At 38.6% G+C, this 16809-nt stretch overlaps 2 protein-coding genes and 1 long non-coding RNA gene across 5 annotated transcripts in view; 1 reads left to right on the top strand and 2 right to left on the bottom strand.

Moving 5' to 3' along the window:
- fndc3ba (fibronectin type III domain containing 3Ba) overlaps positions 1-951 on the bottom strand; it is a 90088-nt gene extending 89137 nt beyond the window's left edge. Inside the window, exon 1 of the mRNA XM_085442523.1 lies at positions 833-951. The gene's annotated coding sequence lies outside the window, so the exon portion shown is untranslated. The remainder of the gene's footprint in view (positions 1-832) is intronic.
- Positions 952-6272: 5321 nt separating this feature from the next.
- Positions 6273-9769, top strand: LOC146686199 (uncharacterized). Of its 2 annotated transcripts, XR_014916831.1 has the most exons (5): positions 6273-6554; positions 6975-7038; positions 7822-7974; positions 8341-8431; positions 9018-9769. It is a non-coding gene; the product is annotated as an uncharacterized LOC146686199 (long non-coding RNA). The 2 variants fall into 2 exon arrangements; XR_014916830.1 differs by having other exon boundaries at positions 6273-7038.
- Positions 9770-13717: 3948 nt separating this feature from the next.
- Positions 13718-16809, bottom strand: part of ppp2r3a (protein phosphatase 2, regulatory subunit B'', alpha) — a 61350-nt gene continuing 58258 nt past the window's right edge. For both annotated transcript variants that reach the window (XM_085440799.1, XM_085440800.1), the window contains exon 13: positions 13718-16790. In XM_085440799.1, coding sequence (XP_085296925.1) covers positions 16697-16790 — 94 coding nt within the window. In that variant the 3' untranslated portion in view covers positions 13718-16696. The remainder of the gene's footprint in view (positions 16791-16809) is intronic.

The raw sequence follows: 16809 nt of genomic DNA, 5'->3' as shown, positions 1-16809 counted from the left end.
CACGTAGTCGTTTCTGGGGGAGAGAGAGGGTGAGAGAGAGAGACTGGCTGGCTGGAAGGAATGCTAGGATATGCTGGAGTTGGGATTTTTTTTTCCTCCTCCAAAGCTTTTCACTGCATTCTGCAAACGCACACAAAGTCAACGGAAAGTCGATCTTAAACGGCCCCTTCAACGCTTCTCGACAGTTATCCAACACAACAGAATCCCCTATAGTGTCAATTCAATGATTTCGCAACCCCCTCTGTCAAATCTGGCTGCCTCAGCATCTTCCTTTCCAAGTTATTTTCCAGCTATAAAAGTGCTCATTTCCTGATTTTAAGCAGCAACAACAAAAACGACGCTTTCCACAATGCAAGTCACAGCGCACCAACAGTTGATTATTAGAAACAAGCCACGGAGACAACGGTTTTCTTCTGTTGCGCACTCACTCCATCTGAAGTCCTCGGAGACAAAAACACATTCTTTGGTGAAAGCTGAGAAATCGGGACCACAAAGAGCAGACTCCAAAACGCACAGTCCGACACATTCACGCGACTAGTGTGATGAATTAGCACGACTATCCCCTCTGCTTTGCTTTTCCTTATTGTTTCAAAATAAAAGGAATTTTTGAGCAACAAAAAAAAGTTTCGTTTCACCCTCCTCCGCAGTGGCAAAGCAATTTTCCTTTTTCCTTTGCGTTGGCCAAGTGGCCCAGACTGCCGGCGTCAGCGCTCAGCTCTCCAAACTCACACACAGACACACGCACTTCTAAAACTTTTTCAACATCCACTCCAGTTGCCTCGATTCCCCCACTTTGTTGGGAATGCTGCTTAAAAACTGTAAAAGGACTCACCTCGCTGCAATAAAATAATCTTCAAACAGACGTGGCTGCGCGATTTTTAATTCCCTGGGCCGGGTCTTGCCTGTCTGCTGGCTCGACGCTACGAGTACTGGGAGACTCCGCCATGTCAATCATAGCCGACCCACATGGAGCGAGATCCCGCCTCTACCGTAATGCACAGTGCGCAGTGAGAAAGCCAAAACAGAACGCTATAGCGCGCTTCTCTCACAGCATAGAATAAATGAGGGCGGACAGCGGTTTACAGTCATGAAGAAAAAGAAAAGAAAAACAAACAAAAAAAACTAGGGCACGATCATTTTTTAAAGAAATAAAAGTTTTAAAGGAATATTTTAGTTACTTTAAAGCTATTAAATGCCAAATTTGCCTATCAAGTAGACTACAATTTTGAAGTGCCTTTAATGAATTATTTATTCCGATAGAGCTCAGTAATCAGAACATTTTGTATACAAAATTCACAAATACTGAGTTATAGTTTATTCTCTTTGTGATTCAACGAAAAAGATTCAAACTAAACACAGAACATGAAAAAATATTCTACGCATAAAATATGAGATCCTTTTATGCTTTTTATTGGTTGTTGACTCCTAAGACATCTGCGTTAATAGGTTATGTAAGCCCAAACAGGTGGGTGAACTCTAAGGCAAACAAACCCAAGGCTGAATTGATTTTATGTGTCATAATGCTACAGAATATATTAATTCCAGTACCCAGTACCTGTGTCATGTTTCTTGTCATTTCACATTTTTTAAGTTAAAAATAAATTTTAAAAAACTACAATTAAATTTAAAAAAAATCACCAAGAACTCAACAATAAATGTAAATAAATAAAATAAACTTCTCAAGTAATATACAATAATTTCTTATACCATACATTCAAACTAATTCACCCATAGCAGATTTTTGAGAGTGTCAAGTGGGTCAAAGCTCTGTTCCAGCGCCTCTAAAACATCTTTAACCACAGACCAAAGTCCCTCTGGTGGCTGAACTCGGCATCATTTAGCCCACCAAGAGCCCACAGTTTCAAGGGTTTTAGGTTCAGCATTGATACCTGACATCGATTAATGGTCTGATTTATTTTCTAAAACATATGTGGTGAATTTGCTACAGGTTTTAAAAAGAATAAGACTTTTCCAATACTGATCGGTGTATGATATGCTACACAATACCATATTGCATCTGTGCATGCATTCACCTTCTTCCCCCGGGGTTCATTATAGCAGACTTCCACACATATACAAATGTGCATGTTCGCGCTTGAAATTAAGACATCATTGCCAACAAGTGCATGTCACAATTAGAACACAAAACGTGTCTCAGGGCCAAAAACATAATTTGTATAGATTCAATACAAACCTATAAATCCATCATTTGATGAAAACAGTAACTTTACTCTGACAATAAAAAAATGGGAGTAAAATCACAGATCAAAAATTGTTGTTAAATTGAAATCCACAACAAATTTTTACTGCACTTTGAGCCACTCATTGGCTTCGATCACAGAAAATTCAACACTGCAGAAAACCAGAATGACATTGTTTCATTTAACCCTGGCACGTGCAACAACAAAAAACAGGCCGTTCAATTCGTTACGTCTGTGTTTTGTATATCTTTGTCCACATTGATAATTCTTACTGTATTTTCAAACCGGCACTCAGAGCCAAATACACTCGTTGCCCCTGAGCTCTTCATTTCTCTCAGCTGGCACAGACAAACACATTCCAGCAACGACACTTAGAAAATAGTCACCGGTGTAATTCGAATCCAGCAAAAGAAATATGGTCCTTTACCAGGACAATGTGCCTGTGAGGAATTAAATGGAATTTGATTCAATTCAGTGAACACAAATCAACCCAAGGGGGCAACTGATATGGCAAAAAAGACAAATCATACTTGCCCACCAAAAATACGACTGATGATCAATGTGAGAGAACTCCTCTCCTTATAAGATGTCGGCTCAGCTTTTTCTGCTTTCATGTAGGTTATTTCCACAAAAACACTTTAGATTTCACAGTGTTCCCTAAAAACTTGACACCCTTTTGACTATTGTGCCTTGTACACACAAAATTCTTTGCCTCATATACCTTATTAGATGTTTTGATACAAATATTGTTATGTAGCTCCTATAGTAAATCCCCCACAAAAAATAATGTCCTAAATGTACAAGCCATAATGCAATATAAAATAATACTTAAACTGTGTAAAGCCATATCAAAATAAATATTTGTGTGTTCTTTTAGGTATTGAATCCTTCCCAGAAACCATCAAGAACACATTAAATGGTCTTCTTGACATTTTGATCACATCAGGTTCTTTTTCAAAGCAGACCAAGTTGGCACAGTTGTCATGGAAATATGGATGCTGCTTTCTGAGCCCATTAAGCATATCTCGTTCTCGCTTCTCTTGTACCTTTTAAATATAATAGCAAATACAAATACAATTTTATGAACACCAATGACTTGTGAGTTTACGTCCTTACACCACACTAAGCTCCTCTGTCTTAAATGCATCCTCACAAGGGGGGATGTAGATAAAGAGAAGCAGATGAGTTAGGGAAGGGCTTAGCTTTAAAACAAGAGAGAAATGAATTGTGCAACAGGGGCTGTAACTCAGAATCAAGAAGCTGTTCCCACAATTTTGAGCTGTGGAAACAATGTATAGTAGTCGGAGACAATCAGTCTGTGAATTTTAAAAAAATACCTTCTTGATTTAAATAATTCTGCTAACAAAGCCAAAGTAGGCCAACCTCCAGTGACGTGTTGGACCATTACAGGCATTTAGTCACATTAGATTAGATCTGTGGAGGAGAGCGGATGAGGAAAGACTGGAGGGAGCAGATCTTGGAACAGCAACGCAACTATTTCCCCTGTATGTCAGGGCCAGGCCTCCACAACTGCCAGATGTTTACCACCAACCCAGCTGCTTTCTCTCTTGCCTTCTTTCTCCTCATCTCTCCTCCTCAGATTTTTTCTCTCTCTGATTCTCTTTAAACCAAGCCCACCCTGTAATCATGCACACTCACCAAAGGGCTTTGAAGTAAGTGGAATGTGTCCAGCCATATGATAATATGCACTCTATATTCTTATAACAGATAGAAAGTAAAGAAGGGAAAGCAGGAAATGAGATTATTGGACAGCAGCCAGCTCTTTAGTGTGGTTTTCTAGATGTTAATTATGCCCTCACTCCACTCTTAGATCTTGCACGTGTGTGTGTTTATGTATGCATTTATGGGTGTATGTTGCGTGTACATATGTAGTGTTTGTGTACACATTATCAGAAATGCTGGTCTAAGAGCGGGTAATGGGCTGATAATCGGCGCCTTGGAACAGAGAGGTGCAATATGATGGCGCGTGCATGTGTGTGTGCATGTGAGGTACTTCTTTCCAAAGATGTGAGGATGGAATTTACCTCATCATGAGTTCAAAAGAGTCAACCCAAGGCTCTCAGCAAACCAGCAAGTGCAGACATGTCTCCCACCTCTCTCTGCCCCCTCCAAACCTTTTTTTCCTCCTTTTTCAGTATGCAGGGCAGCTGGTTGGACCGTTATATACTAAAATGATTTCTCTGACATGTGTTTGTACCTCCATGACCTAAATTGTGCATTTAATTGGAATATAGTACTGTGCAAAAATCTTGAACTACCTCTGAGCTCTTCATATTTTGCAAGGCGAATGAGTAATAGTTGCAGTGATTTATTAAAAGATGTGCAAAAATACATGGAAATATAGTATACAAGGCAAAAACAGACTTTTTAGACTTCTAATGACCTTTTAAATCAATATTTGATATTGCCACCTTTATTCTTCAGCCAATCGTGTTCCATTGTGTATGCTTTTCCTGCATTGGTCTTTTTGTTTGCGATCATTCTTTTCAGATGGTATTCCACGATCAATCAAAAGCCTCCTGACTTCGTCCATACACACAGATGACAATTTTATGATACTGATTATCATTGCAGTTCTTGTGTAACTTGGCATACCTCAGTCTTTCCCTCCTGCTTCCCGTCCTTAAGAATGACTTCCTGACAGGCAGCCTTCCACTGAGACCATTCCTGATGAGGTTTGAGTGAAGAGTGTGTGGATAAATGGAATGGTGAGATGCATCTCCCAGGTCACGTGTTAGGTGTTTGCTGGATGTTTTTGTCCTGTTTTTTTAAGGACATGACGTTCATCTCCTTTTGTTTTTCACTTGTCCAGTTTCCTCAATGTTTTAAGGAAACAATGCATGCCATGGTGAGATATAACATTTTTTGGCTAATACCTGTGTGTCAAACTGCGTAATCTTTGGGATTATTTATAATTTCAACTAAAGAAATGCAGCTGGTTCTACAATTGGTTCTTTGCTAACTTCTTATTTGTACACATGACACTGTTTAATCTATGGTTTTTAATTCACTGCATTACATCAGGATATATATGTAATGCAGTGAGAATTTAAATACAAATTTACCAACATGACATGCTAGAAAGAGAAACTAATGGGGTGTGTACTGAGCCCTCTCCTGTACTCACTCTACACCTACGACTGCACGGCCACTAACAACTTCAACATCATTGTGAAGTTTGCGGACGACACTACAGTGGTGGGTCTTATCACCAACAGTGATGAGACAGCTTACAGGGAGGAGGTCAGCGCCCTGACCCACTGGTGTCAAGACAACCATCTCACCCTCAACGTCGCAAAGACAAAGGAGTTGATAGTGGACTTCCGGAGGTGCAGAGAAGTACACACCCCCATCACCATCAACGGCGCTGCTGTGGAGAGAGTGAGCAGCTTCCGGTTCCTTGGTGTACATCTGGCTGAGGATCTTACGTGGTCAGTACACACAAACAAAACAGTGAAGAAGGCGCAGCAGCGCCTCTTCTTTCTCAGGAGACTGAAAAGATTCGGCATGAGCCCCCGCATCCTCAGGACCTTCTATCACTGTGCCATTGAGAGCATCCTCACTGGATGCATCACCACCTGGTATGGCAACAGCACTGCCTACAACTGCAAAGCTCTCCAGCGAGTAGTGCGGTGCTCTGAACGGATAATTGGAGGTGAGCTTCCCTCCCTCCAAGACATCTACAGGAAGCGGTGCCTGAGGAAAGCGGGGAGGATCATCAAGGACTCCAGTCACCCCAGCCATAAACTGTTCAGACTGCTTCCATCAGGAAGGAGGTTCTGCAGCATCCGGTCCCGTACCAGCAGACTGAGAGACAGCTTTTTCCATCAGGCCATCAGACTACTGAACACGTCATAGACACCTCAGCTTCACTACTGGAACTTTAACATTATGCACTCCATACTGTACAGTAATGCCACTGTTTTGCACATGTCTCACTCTGTATATTTTATTTTATATATTTTATTTATTGCTTACTCTATTTAATTTGTAAAATATGTGTACACACACACACACACACACACACACACGTAGAAAAATACACTGAAAAAAAGGGACTGGCCATCTCTTGGATTTATGTAAGCATCTTGCATGCATTTAACACAATTGCCTCATGTTTTAAAGTTAAATGTAACTATATAGTGTAAAAACTACATGATATGCAGAAAGGGTGTATTAAATTGTTCATATCATGTTCAGGTGAAGTAAGTCAATAAGATAGCAACGTTAAATCTCGTGAAACCACGCGTGATTTCATCTCGCGGGCTTTGGATCGTGGTTTAAAAAAGGCATCCATCTCAGTCAAGTCGAGCAGCCAACTCTACGTTTTTGGTATGTCTTGATTTTTTGAATTCATTTTTACCATATTTCAGCCAAATGTAGTTAAACGTCTAGAGTGTCGCCATGTAACATGCTAAAAAAGAGCCGTTAGCTTATTTGCTGTTTTATCTGTTGTCAAAGAATTGGCGCTTTTTCATTTGAATTTGTCTTTGGCACAAGAGCCGTAATATCACATTAAACCTAATTACGAGGCACTCATAACATAATTTGGTTTTCTGTGTGAATAGATTTGTCAACTGACTCTTCAGTTACATTGTGTATTTACTGCACCGTGGTGTTAGTGAGATTTTGGACATTGAACAGCTTTAGCTAATATCATCAGCGGCATTATGCTAGCTTACATCCCTACCCCTCCTGCCCTCACCTGCTGTCCTTTTGTTTTTGTTTTTGTTTTTTTTGCTGCACATTGAGAGACGACCTCTATTCTGCATTTCACCAGGAGTCAGCTGATGGATTGTGGGTTCAAGGTGTTATGGTAAGAAAGTATATTCTATTTTCGTTTCTGTAACTTAATTATAATAGGTTTTTTATAATTATTAGGTGCATGCATACTCACCCTATTAATACAACTGAGAGATCCAAAATAGAATAGAATAGAATAGAATTCAACTTTATTGTCATTGCACATGCACAGGTACAGGGCAACGAAATGCAGTTTGCATCCATCCAGAAGTGCTTTAGTGATATAGATATATTACAATATATATTAGCAATAATATAGATATGTGAGTATATTACAGAAATGGGTCTATTATGGTATGTTATAATGTACACGGTATGAAGTATGTTGTGAATATTCTATAACTATAAGTATGTACAGGCTGTAGTGAGTACAAGCTATGTACAGGATATGAACAGGATATAAATATGAAAAACTATACAGAATATGAAATAAATAACTTTACAGAATCTGGGATATACAGCTATACAGAAATGGGAACTATGCAAGTTGTAAACAGTTGTAGGATTAAAGATTATCGAATGTACAGAATGATTATTTACACAAAATCTGCCATAGGTTTAACTTATACCTGTATGTATTGCCAGAAAGGTGATTACTGGACTCGCATTAATGCACACTTGAACTGAAATGAGGTTGTAACTTGTGGGTTGTTGGGTTGCAAATCAGAAACAAACATCTTTGGATTTTTTTTTAATCCCATAAGATCTGGAAACACAGTTTTTATTCAACAAAACATTACTGATTAACCAAGCACAGTGCCTGCTGTTATTTCAAAATAATTTTATGTCATTTCAGATAAAATGCAGCATTCCAGTGCATCCCAACCATGCCTTTACAGTCAAGGTTTCTGACGGAGCTGAGTTTTTCTCTGACAGTCTGCTGAAAGTGTTTGCAAAGTGATCGGGGGAACAGGGCACAAAGCTAAAGGATGTAGCTGCCATAATGACAGTAAGAACTTTAAAATTCTTTAACTACAAAGTGTATATGTATTGCATTAGGTCAGTAAAAGATTTTTATGCTACATCCATTGAAACAGTCAACTATTACCTGTGAGTAATGATTCCACTAAAAGGATGCCATAATTTTCGTCATGCATTTACTGGCCCACTGAGAAAAAATTATCTTTTTTTAAAAATAAATGTTCTGGAAACTATATATCCATAAAGTTGATGTCAAACAGGAACTTTTGATATTGCTTTGTAGATGCTGGTGTTGCATGTTGACTGGTTTAAAAAGTCAAGAGTTTTTGTCTGGGATCATTTTCTTCTGTGCTACTGAAAAGTTCACAAATCTCTGTTTTCTTTGTTATAATAGTCAAGGATGACATTAATGCTCGGAGTCCCTCATCAAAGTGCTCCGCATCTGTGTGAAAGACAATTGCAACATCTTGGTGCAGGAGTTCATGGTGAGTGTTTTATGAGTAGATTGTGGCTTTGCAACATTTAAAAATGCATTTAGTTATCCACTTGATCCTCATTGGACTGGTTAGGACCAGTAGTCCTCTTTAATAATTTGAAGTTCACATGAGGCCTGGTAGTGAACTCGGCCGCCGGCCCTTGAGGCCCCATCCCCACCCCTGTATTAGGGGTCACATCAGTGTGAAAAAACTTTAAATTTGTCATTCTAATGAACAAAGGAAAATCCCACCAATATTTATATTAGCTTTTGTTTGAAAAAATGACCAACAGCTAACCAAATTGTGGGGCTGAAAGTCTAAATTCTAACATCTTCTGAGTGACATAACCTGGATTTCTGATGGGCCGGTGTCTTTCTAACAAAAACTAATGTAAAGCATTTGAAATTATTATGTTTTTCACCCTCTCTTAGAAACTCTGTTAGACCATGAATGGCAGCATGGCAGGCCACTCTTTGGCTATAGCTATTTACTATGTTGCTTGCATTGGTTTAAATTACTCTAACATTAGAACTGGTAGATTCAAAAGAGATGAGTTTAAAAAGGAATCTTAAAGAAATGTTTTGTGTTTAACCAGGACTTGACTGAGGCCACTGCACAGATTGAGAAAACCACAATGAACATCTGTCTCCAGAGGATGCGGCAGGCAATGACTTTTCTGATGTTGTTCTTCAAGATCTGGATAACGTGACCTTTGCAGTAGCCATGCTGTTTGGACCTTTTTTATTCCTTCAACATGAGTTACCCATCACAACTCTGCTACACTTTTGAGGTGATTCAATGGGTGGTAATGGAGTTGGATGCAACTCAGCTCTCAAGAAAAGCTCACAACTAAGACAAAACTGCTCCTGCAACGAAGCTCACTGTTATGCATGTGAGGTGACCAGCTCTAGGTGAGAGGACATTTAAATCTCACACTTGTTCTGCTGCATTTTTGAAGCTCAATTCCAGGAACGGATCGCAGGGTTCATTTTTATATACTCTGCAACTGCCATGAGGACGAGCCGTTTTTTGTTGTTGTTTGTTTTTCCTTTGGCTCTGTACAAGTTCTGTTTGTCTGTTTGGCAGCATTTTTAAATTTCTCTTTGTATTTTTTCTTTCTTTTACTAGTGAAGAGATGTAGCGTGAACAGTTATACAGTCTAAATATCCCATATGGGTCGTGTGAAATGGTATTTTCAGTTTCATTCAGTTGAAGTAAAGAACGTTGAATATTTCTAAGTGTGCTGTTTTGAACCAAGATGTCACAGTATGATCAGTGCTGTAATTTTTGACAGTCACTGTATCAATGTTATTTTTGCGTCTCTTGAATAAAGGTTTTGACCTGCAAGTGCTAATTTCTTTAGTTATTGGGGTAAAATGGGTAGTGTTAATAGGAAGGTGTTTGCCAATTCAGTAACCTAATTTAATGTTAATGGAAACTAACATTACCTCAAATTGTTTAGTCATAATTGTTGTTTAACTGAATCTTGACGTTAGAGGCCTTAAATAGAATGTTTTGATTTGTTCTTTCCCAACATTTTTCAAAAGAAACAGTCCAATTTCTTTGCTGTGATTGATTCCAGAGAACACGGAAGAACTGACATTATTTAACTGTTGATTTATATAGATTCAGTAGAGGAGTAATGTCAGTTTAATTCTTTACCTACTGCAGTGAAATTAGACATTTTGTTTTGAAAGGTTACTGGTGGATGCCAGCAACCATCTTGGAAGAGAACAATACAATCTGTTATAAGGCCTCCATTTGAAAATTGTGTATTTGATACTAGAATATAATAGCAAAATGTAATTTGAAGATAACATGTAGTATTTAAGTGACCAAGTAGTATTGGGTAAAAGTTATTGAATCGTGTTGGGATAACGTGAGAAAATTGTGAAGGATTAAAATATTCCAAGAGCTCAAATTACTTCATCAAAACATGTTTAAGTCACATTTTATCAACACAAATTGCACAAGTTTATTGAACATGAATAAATTGTGTTAATTTAACTCAATTGTTTAAGTTGCTGCCAAAGCAAAACATCTGTGTGCAACAAATGTCCACCATTGAATTAAGTAAATCCAACAACATATTTTTTTCAGTGTATTTAGTATACACATCCAGAAATGCATATACTATTATATATTGTACATATATTTATTAGTTTCAGATGTAGCCATTCTTGTATTTTGCTTGTTTACATTATTGTATTTTGCACAACTCTGTTGCTTGTGAAGCTCGCACACAAGAATTTCACTCACATGTGCTGTACCAATGTACCTGCACATGTGATGTGACAATAAAAGTGATTTGATTTGATAATGTTAAAACAAATTATATCTTTTCTCTTATTTGGACTCTTTTACCATTTTAGGCTTGTTTTGGGGGTCTTTTGGCTTGAAATAGATAGTATTAATATTCTATTTAGTATCTCTGGAGCATCTGGAACAAGAAGCGATTTCAAAGGCTTTCTTTGCCCAAGCTCATCTCTTTGTCTCGCTTTGATAAGATGAATTGCTTCCAGTTGTTTCCTTCCTCTTTTCAGGACTTTCTCAGACAGCTTTATCCAAAGCTTATGTTTCTGGCATCACTGGTATGCATGGAACAAGTACCGCACTCTACATTAATCAAGGCCTTACAGTGCCCATGCACTTCTCGTTGATGAGATCAATTGGTTCCAGTTGTCGCCTCACCATTTTGTGGGTTTCCCAGTCAGCTTTATCCCCACACAGTGTTTAGATGAGATTTGTATTTGTTCCATCTTTGCCAATCATGTCATATGTTCCATCTTAAAGAATACCTTCCAGTCATGACATCACGGTGGGGATTTCACACTGGCTGGGTCACCCCACCATAGGGTGGTGGGCGTTGGCAGTCACAGCCATGGAATGTCTGTGACTCAAGAAGGTGGGCCAGCGATCTGGTTGGCTAATTTCTTTGTCCCTGACATTTGTGGAAAACAAGCAGAGTGCCATTTTAAACAATGACCAGTCCACTCTGACCTTCGCTGGGAGGCCAATTGCTCGTGAGCAAATCACAATGTGACACCGTGCCAGCTATTACACCATTGTTCGAACAATCAGTGCATTCAGAACAATAAACCCCCAGAAGAAACGGTGCCTGCAATCACCCTCATTTTGCCAAGAATTACATCCCCACAGAAATATATAACATACGTTTTCTTAAGTGCTATTTACACAAATCAGTTTTATCAAGATGGGTGAAAACAGAGGGGTGGAACTAAAACACTGTAAAAACAGTTTCATCTAAAAGCACAGTTAGCTGAAGCAATTAATTTGTGTGATCACAACTTGTGAATTAAAACAATATTATAATTAAAAGTTATGGTCCCCACAAGATGAAGCCTCCTGACATTTTCACAAACTTTTAAAAACATTAGAAGAATTGGGTACATGGAATAGTCCAAAAATGTCTTTTCTCGTGTGTTTTAGGCCAGCGGTCTCCAACGTTTTTTGCGCCACGGACCGGTTTATGCCCGACAATATTTTCATGGACTGACCTTTAAGGTGTCGCGGATAAATACAACGAAATAAAACTAGTACCGGTACCAAAAAAAAAGAAGATTTATTCATAACACACGTGAAAAGACCCAGGAAAACAGAGTTAACGATAAAAACGATAACAAAATAACGCTGAAAACCGATAAAAACCCTGAAAACCATACATTTCACACCTGAGCCTCAACTCTCACGGCCCGGTACCAAACGACTCACGGACCGGTACCGGTCCGAGGCCCGGGGGTTGTGGACCGCTGTTTTAGGCAACCTAACTGGGTAGGTAGGATGTCCAGGAGATACAACTCCATCTTTTTCACACAAGGTTGCAATCAGATATCAGTCTGTGTAGTAGGAAGTTGGCAGGGTAAAGACCCTTCAATGTTCAGTGGGATGCATGAAATACTTGCATTCTCAAATGCATCTTCATCTTCAGTCACTTTGCTGATTTGTCCAATATCATGACAACTTGAGAGCCATGGTACAGACCTATATAGCACAAAGGATGACAAAATAACCTTGCTGACCTCATTTTTCAACAGTGCCATCAAACATGCTAAGGAGCTGGTTACCATTGTAACTCAAACACTGCGATTGGCATCACTGTAGAAACTTTAGTTTATTAAATTTTTAATTGATGAAAATATAACTGTCAAAATGGCATTCAAGGGGTTCAAAGCCTATGTCATTTATATATGTCATTTTCCATCCATCTTTTTAACCACTTATCCAGTTCAGTGTTGCTGGGGGCCACCATAGCGCCAACATAGAGAGAGAGAGACCCATATTCTTTTCATACTCATTTGCACACCCTTATTCATCTAATACACTGTAAACAATGCAATACCTACACATGCGCTACTGTAAAATAGCAAATGAGAAAGTTCACAGGTTAGAGTCAAATGTCAATCATATATATTCCACCCTGCATATTCTTTATATTTTTAGTTGAGCGATTTGTATATATTAATGCCATTTATTAAATTTGTAAACTCTGTAACATATTGTATTATTTAAATAGTTTAATCTGTTACTGTCTTGGAGTAACTGTAAGTCACATAATTTCCTAAGGAATTAATAAAGTATTCTAATTTTGATTCATGGAATGCATTTCTTACCATTGTTCTATTGTATAAAATTAGGTATTGCTTACAGTATTTTAGACACATTTGAGCCAATGCAACACTCGCTGAGAGCAGAAACAATGACACTGTAAGCTCAATGGAGATTGTCTTTGCTACTACAGATTAAAAAAAGGTTGTGTAGCTCATTGGCTTACTTGTCACCTGTATAATCATGCCTCTAAGCTGGGGCAGCAAAAACAGTATGCTTGGAAAACAGCTCAGCTGATGTAATCTACAATCACAATAAACCCTAGATTTTTGGTTGTTGCCAATTTGGGAATCTCATAAATATCCAAAAAGAAAAAAACAAAACAAAAAAAACCTCAACAATGTGACTCATTGACCACAGACTTCCTGTTTAGCTCCTGCTCTTGTCATGGAGGCTCCGATGCTAGCATATTGATTCACTGCAGCGTCATACAAGCCATATAGGGTCAAATGTTATTTGTTAAAAATAACTACAACAGATGAAATTAAACAACAACATGAAAAATCTTAAGCTTTAAGAATGAAAATAGCCAGTATCCAAGACGGGCTATTGAGCACCAGTGCATGCAAACACGTTAAGAGCACAAAGTGTGTGTACACAGGAGGGAATAACGATGTCTGAATGTGACACGTGTGTCATGGAATAAGACCATAAAGAGCAAAGAGGAAATATTTTTTTAAACATCTTTATTTAAACTTTTAAACTTAAAATGAAAGCAACAAATAACAGGAGACAGGACAGAAAAAAGAAAGAAAGATTGAAAGACTAAAAGAAAGAATTGATGGATGTAAAGAGGGAAAACCATGCCAATACAATAACCACCAGACTTTGCATCACATCTCAGCCTACTCAAGTTTTCTGTGCACAGATCAAAAATAAACTCTTTTCTCTACCTCTAAAAGTAAAGTAAAACTCCTGCATGGCTTTGCTCCTTGCCTGATGCTTGGAGCGTGAGCACCAGGATACTTTGCATAGAACCAAAAAGTCGTCGTCCAGACTTGATGTCTCATCACCATAATTAGTTCTTTCTTGTATACCGTATAGGTGAAGAAATCTCTTTAAGAGTGAATGAATGTGATCACAGCAGTGAAAAATCTGTCTCAACAGTTTCTATATTAGATGATATCTTGTATCTACAAATTTTGTGATTGTCAGGTTGGGTAGAAAAGAGGATTTCACCCACTTCTGCTGATAAAATCCACTGCACGTCTAACACAAGCATACACACAGCTAACATAATTTACCCCCCATCCCAAAGCCACACAGTGGCACAGTAATACAAACCATCATATTACAGTTGTTATGTCCATAATGGCTCATTATTACTGTTAATAATATTATAATATTGCTTCTTACAAAGCTAGAGAGATTTACAACAAATATAAAGCAGAAGTGGGGTGATCAAGGTCCTTAAAACCTTGCAGCATCCGCAAGCTGTCTTTTTTACCCTTCAACTGCAACTATACTATGGTGAGTCTGTACAGCAAATGCCAGAAAAGGATGTATATATATATCGGTGAATTTAAAGCCACTGAGGACTACTACTAATTACAGAGTTATACAAGGGCACACACATCCACCGATCCTGGAGCACAATCCCCATGGCAACAAAACGGCTTGAAACAGAGCTACACAACACAGGCTCCTAAAGCACACTCTTCTATCAGTGCAAACACACTCCTAGCTATTACAGTAAATAAAGGAGTTAAAGGGTTCACAGACCAAACTCACATAGTGGCATCTAACCATAAACATTGATTGGGTTGTACTATAACAACTGGTTTTAAGAGATTTTAAGAAAAATGTGCCTGGAAAAAAAAAAAAAAAAAAGGCTTCATATCAGTACAGAATGGACATTTCTGAATATCTATACAGCAATTGAGCAGTGACACATCTATGCATCTTAGTCTCTATAAAGCACAAACTGTAGTGTCAGGACAATGTACACTACAGAGAGTTCTACTGGAAACTCTTCAGCATGTCTTCTGTTGTTTGAATAACATGGACACGTGCTCAGAGAATCATTTTTTCTAAAAGCCACAAACACTGTAGTGAAGTGCTGTTTGAAATCTCAAACGTATCTACGTAATGGTTTGCCGGCATGATACCACTACATATGTGAGTTTAAAATTTGCTTTAGGCAACCTATTTATTAAAAGGCATCTTTAGTGGTGTGTTTTTGTGTGTTATAGGTAGAGTGGACTTCAGAAACGCTGATAAACAAATGATCAATAGTGATGAGATGTAAACAGGTATGTAAAAAGGGGATACTTTTGCAGAGACTAAACGACAGTAACAGTTCACATGAATTAGAAGGCAGTGCACAAATTCAAAAAAGGATGTGAGAGAATAAACGGAGAAGATAACTCTGATGATGAAAAGACAGAATGACTTTTCCCAGTTCTCTCTTTTTAACTTAAAACAATAAAGCTCAGCTTTCTGTGTAATGTACTGTATCGGTGCGTCTGTCTTGGATGTGCGCTGAGCTTACTCAAGCCCAATGTTTTTGTTCTACACTTCTGCTTGTCAAATTGAAAATTCCATAAAAAAATAAAGGTTTAACAAAGAAAAGAAAAGAAAAGAAAAGAAGGATGTGGGAAAACATACAGTGAGATGTTGCATGAGACTGGCAGGAACAACTTACAAATCGTAGGCACATCTATTGTTTCATTAAAAATGTTACAGGTGGAAATGTTTGGGCAACTCTACCGGAGAGTTTGATATGACTGGCATTGTGCATCACTTGATGTGCATATCCCATATCTTTCACCATTATCTGATTGAGAATTAATACATTGAAATTGTAGAGCTTGAAAATAACTGTCCATGACTCCAGAGAGCGTCCAGAGGTGGAGCGCTGATAGTGCTGCAACAATAAAGAACAGCTCAGGCTGTGCGGTGAACTAAACTCCTTCACAGAAATGACAGCCAGCCATCAAGCACTGTGCAGGCCACGGATGGCATGCAGTACCACATACTGGCCACTAAGTGGAGGTGCTGATATAACCGCTCAAGCTGTTCTATGACCTCTAATTAAAGGGACTAACAGCTTCCTTTACGAGAAACATGGTGACAAGATGCTCACACAGCAGGTTTCTCAAGGCAGTGTGTGTCATATTTTTAAGCAGTGGACTGTTGCTCTTCAATGGCAGTGTCTATCATTGTCATTATTTTTTCTACCTGCCAGTTTCTCCCACTAGATGCCTACTTGTGTGCATGGCAGGCTTCCCGTCAGTCTAACTTGAGCTTAGCAAAATTCTTAAAAAGATTGTCCTTTGGCAGGATTGTCAGTAGAGAATTCACAATAATTACATTATTTTACAGTTAAGTGTTTTTCTTTGAGTCCTTCTTGAGCTTACCAAACTTCTGTCTTTGGCTTCTGTGGAGCAAAAAGCTGGAGGCAGGGACATTCTTTTTTGTGTGAATACAGATGCATTATTGCACCAGACACCAGAACAATACTGGTTTATGGCCATACTCACACACACATACAATACAATAACTCCACAGAGAAATCATGAGACAGGAGCCAGAATTCCTTTCTCTGTCTGTCTTTCGATCCATGTATGGATGCATATATCCAGAGTGGCTCTCCATCACCTTGCTGCTTTCTGTTTACCAGAAAGAGAAGCCCAAGAATTCCAAGTTTTATGCAGACAGGTCTGATATGACCAGTTTTTCCATTTTCCCAATTTCTCCAGGAACTTGAAGCTCCTCAGATTCATAGTCATCATCAAATGACCTGGGAACACAACAGAGAG

This window comes from Copadichromis virginalis, linkage group LG19 (assembly GCF_057382275.1).
Source record: "Copadichromis virginalis isolate Kocher_CV1m ecotype Utaka linkage group LG19, C_Virginalis_male_GT1.1, whole genome shotgun sequence".
In the NCBI taxonomy this organism is placed as follows: domain Eukaryota; kingdom Metazoa; phylum Chordata; class Actinopteri; order Cichliformes; family Cichlidae; genus Copadichromis; species Copadichromis virginalis.
Note: the sequence above shows the minus strand (reverse complement) of the source record. Positions and strands in the feature narration are given on the sequence as shown.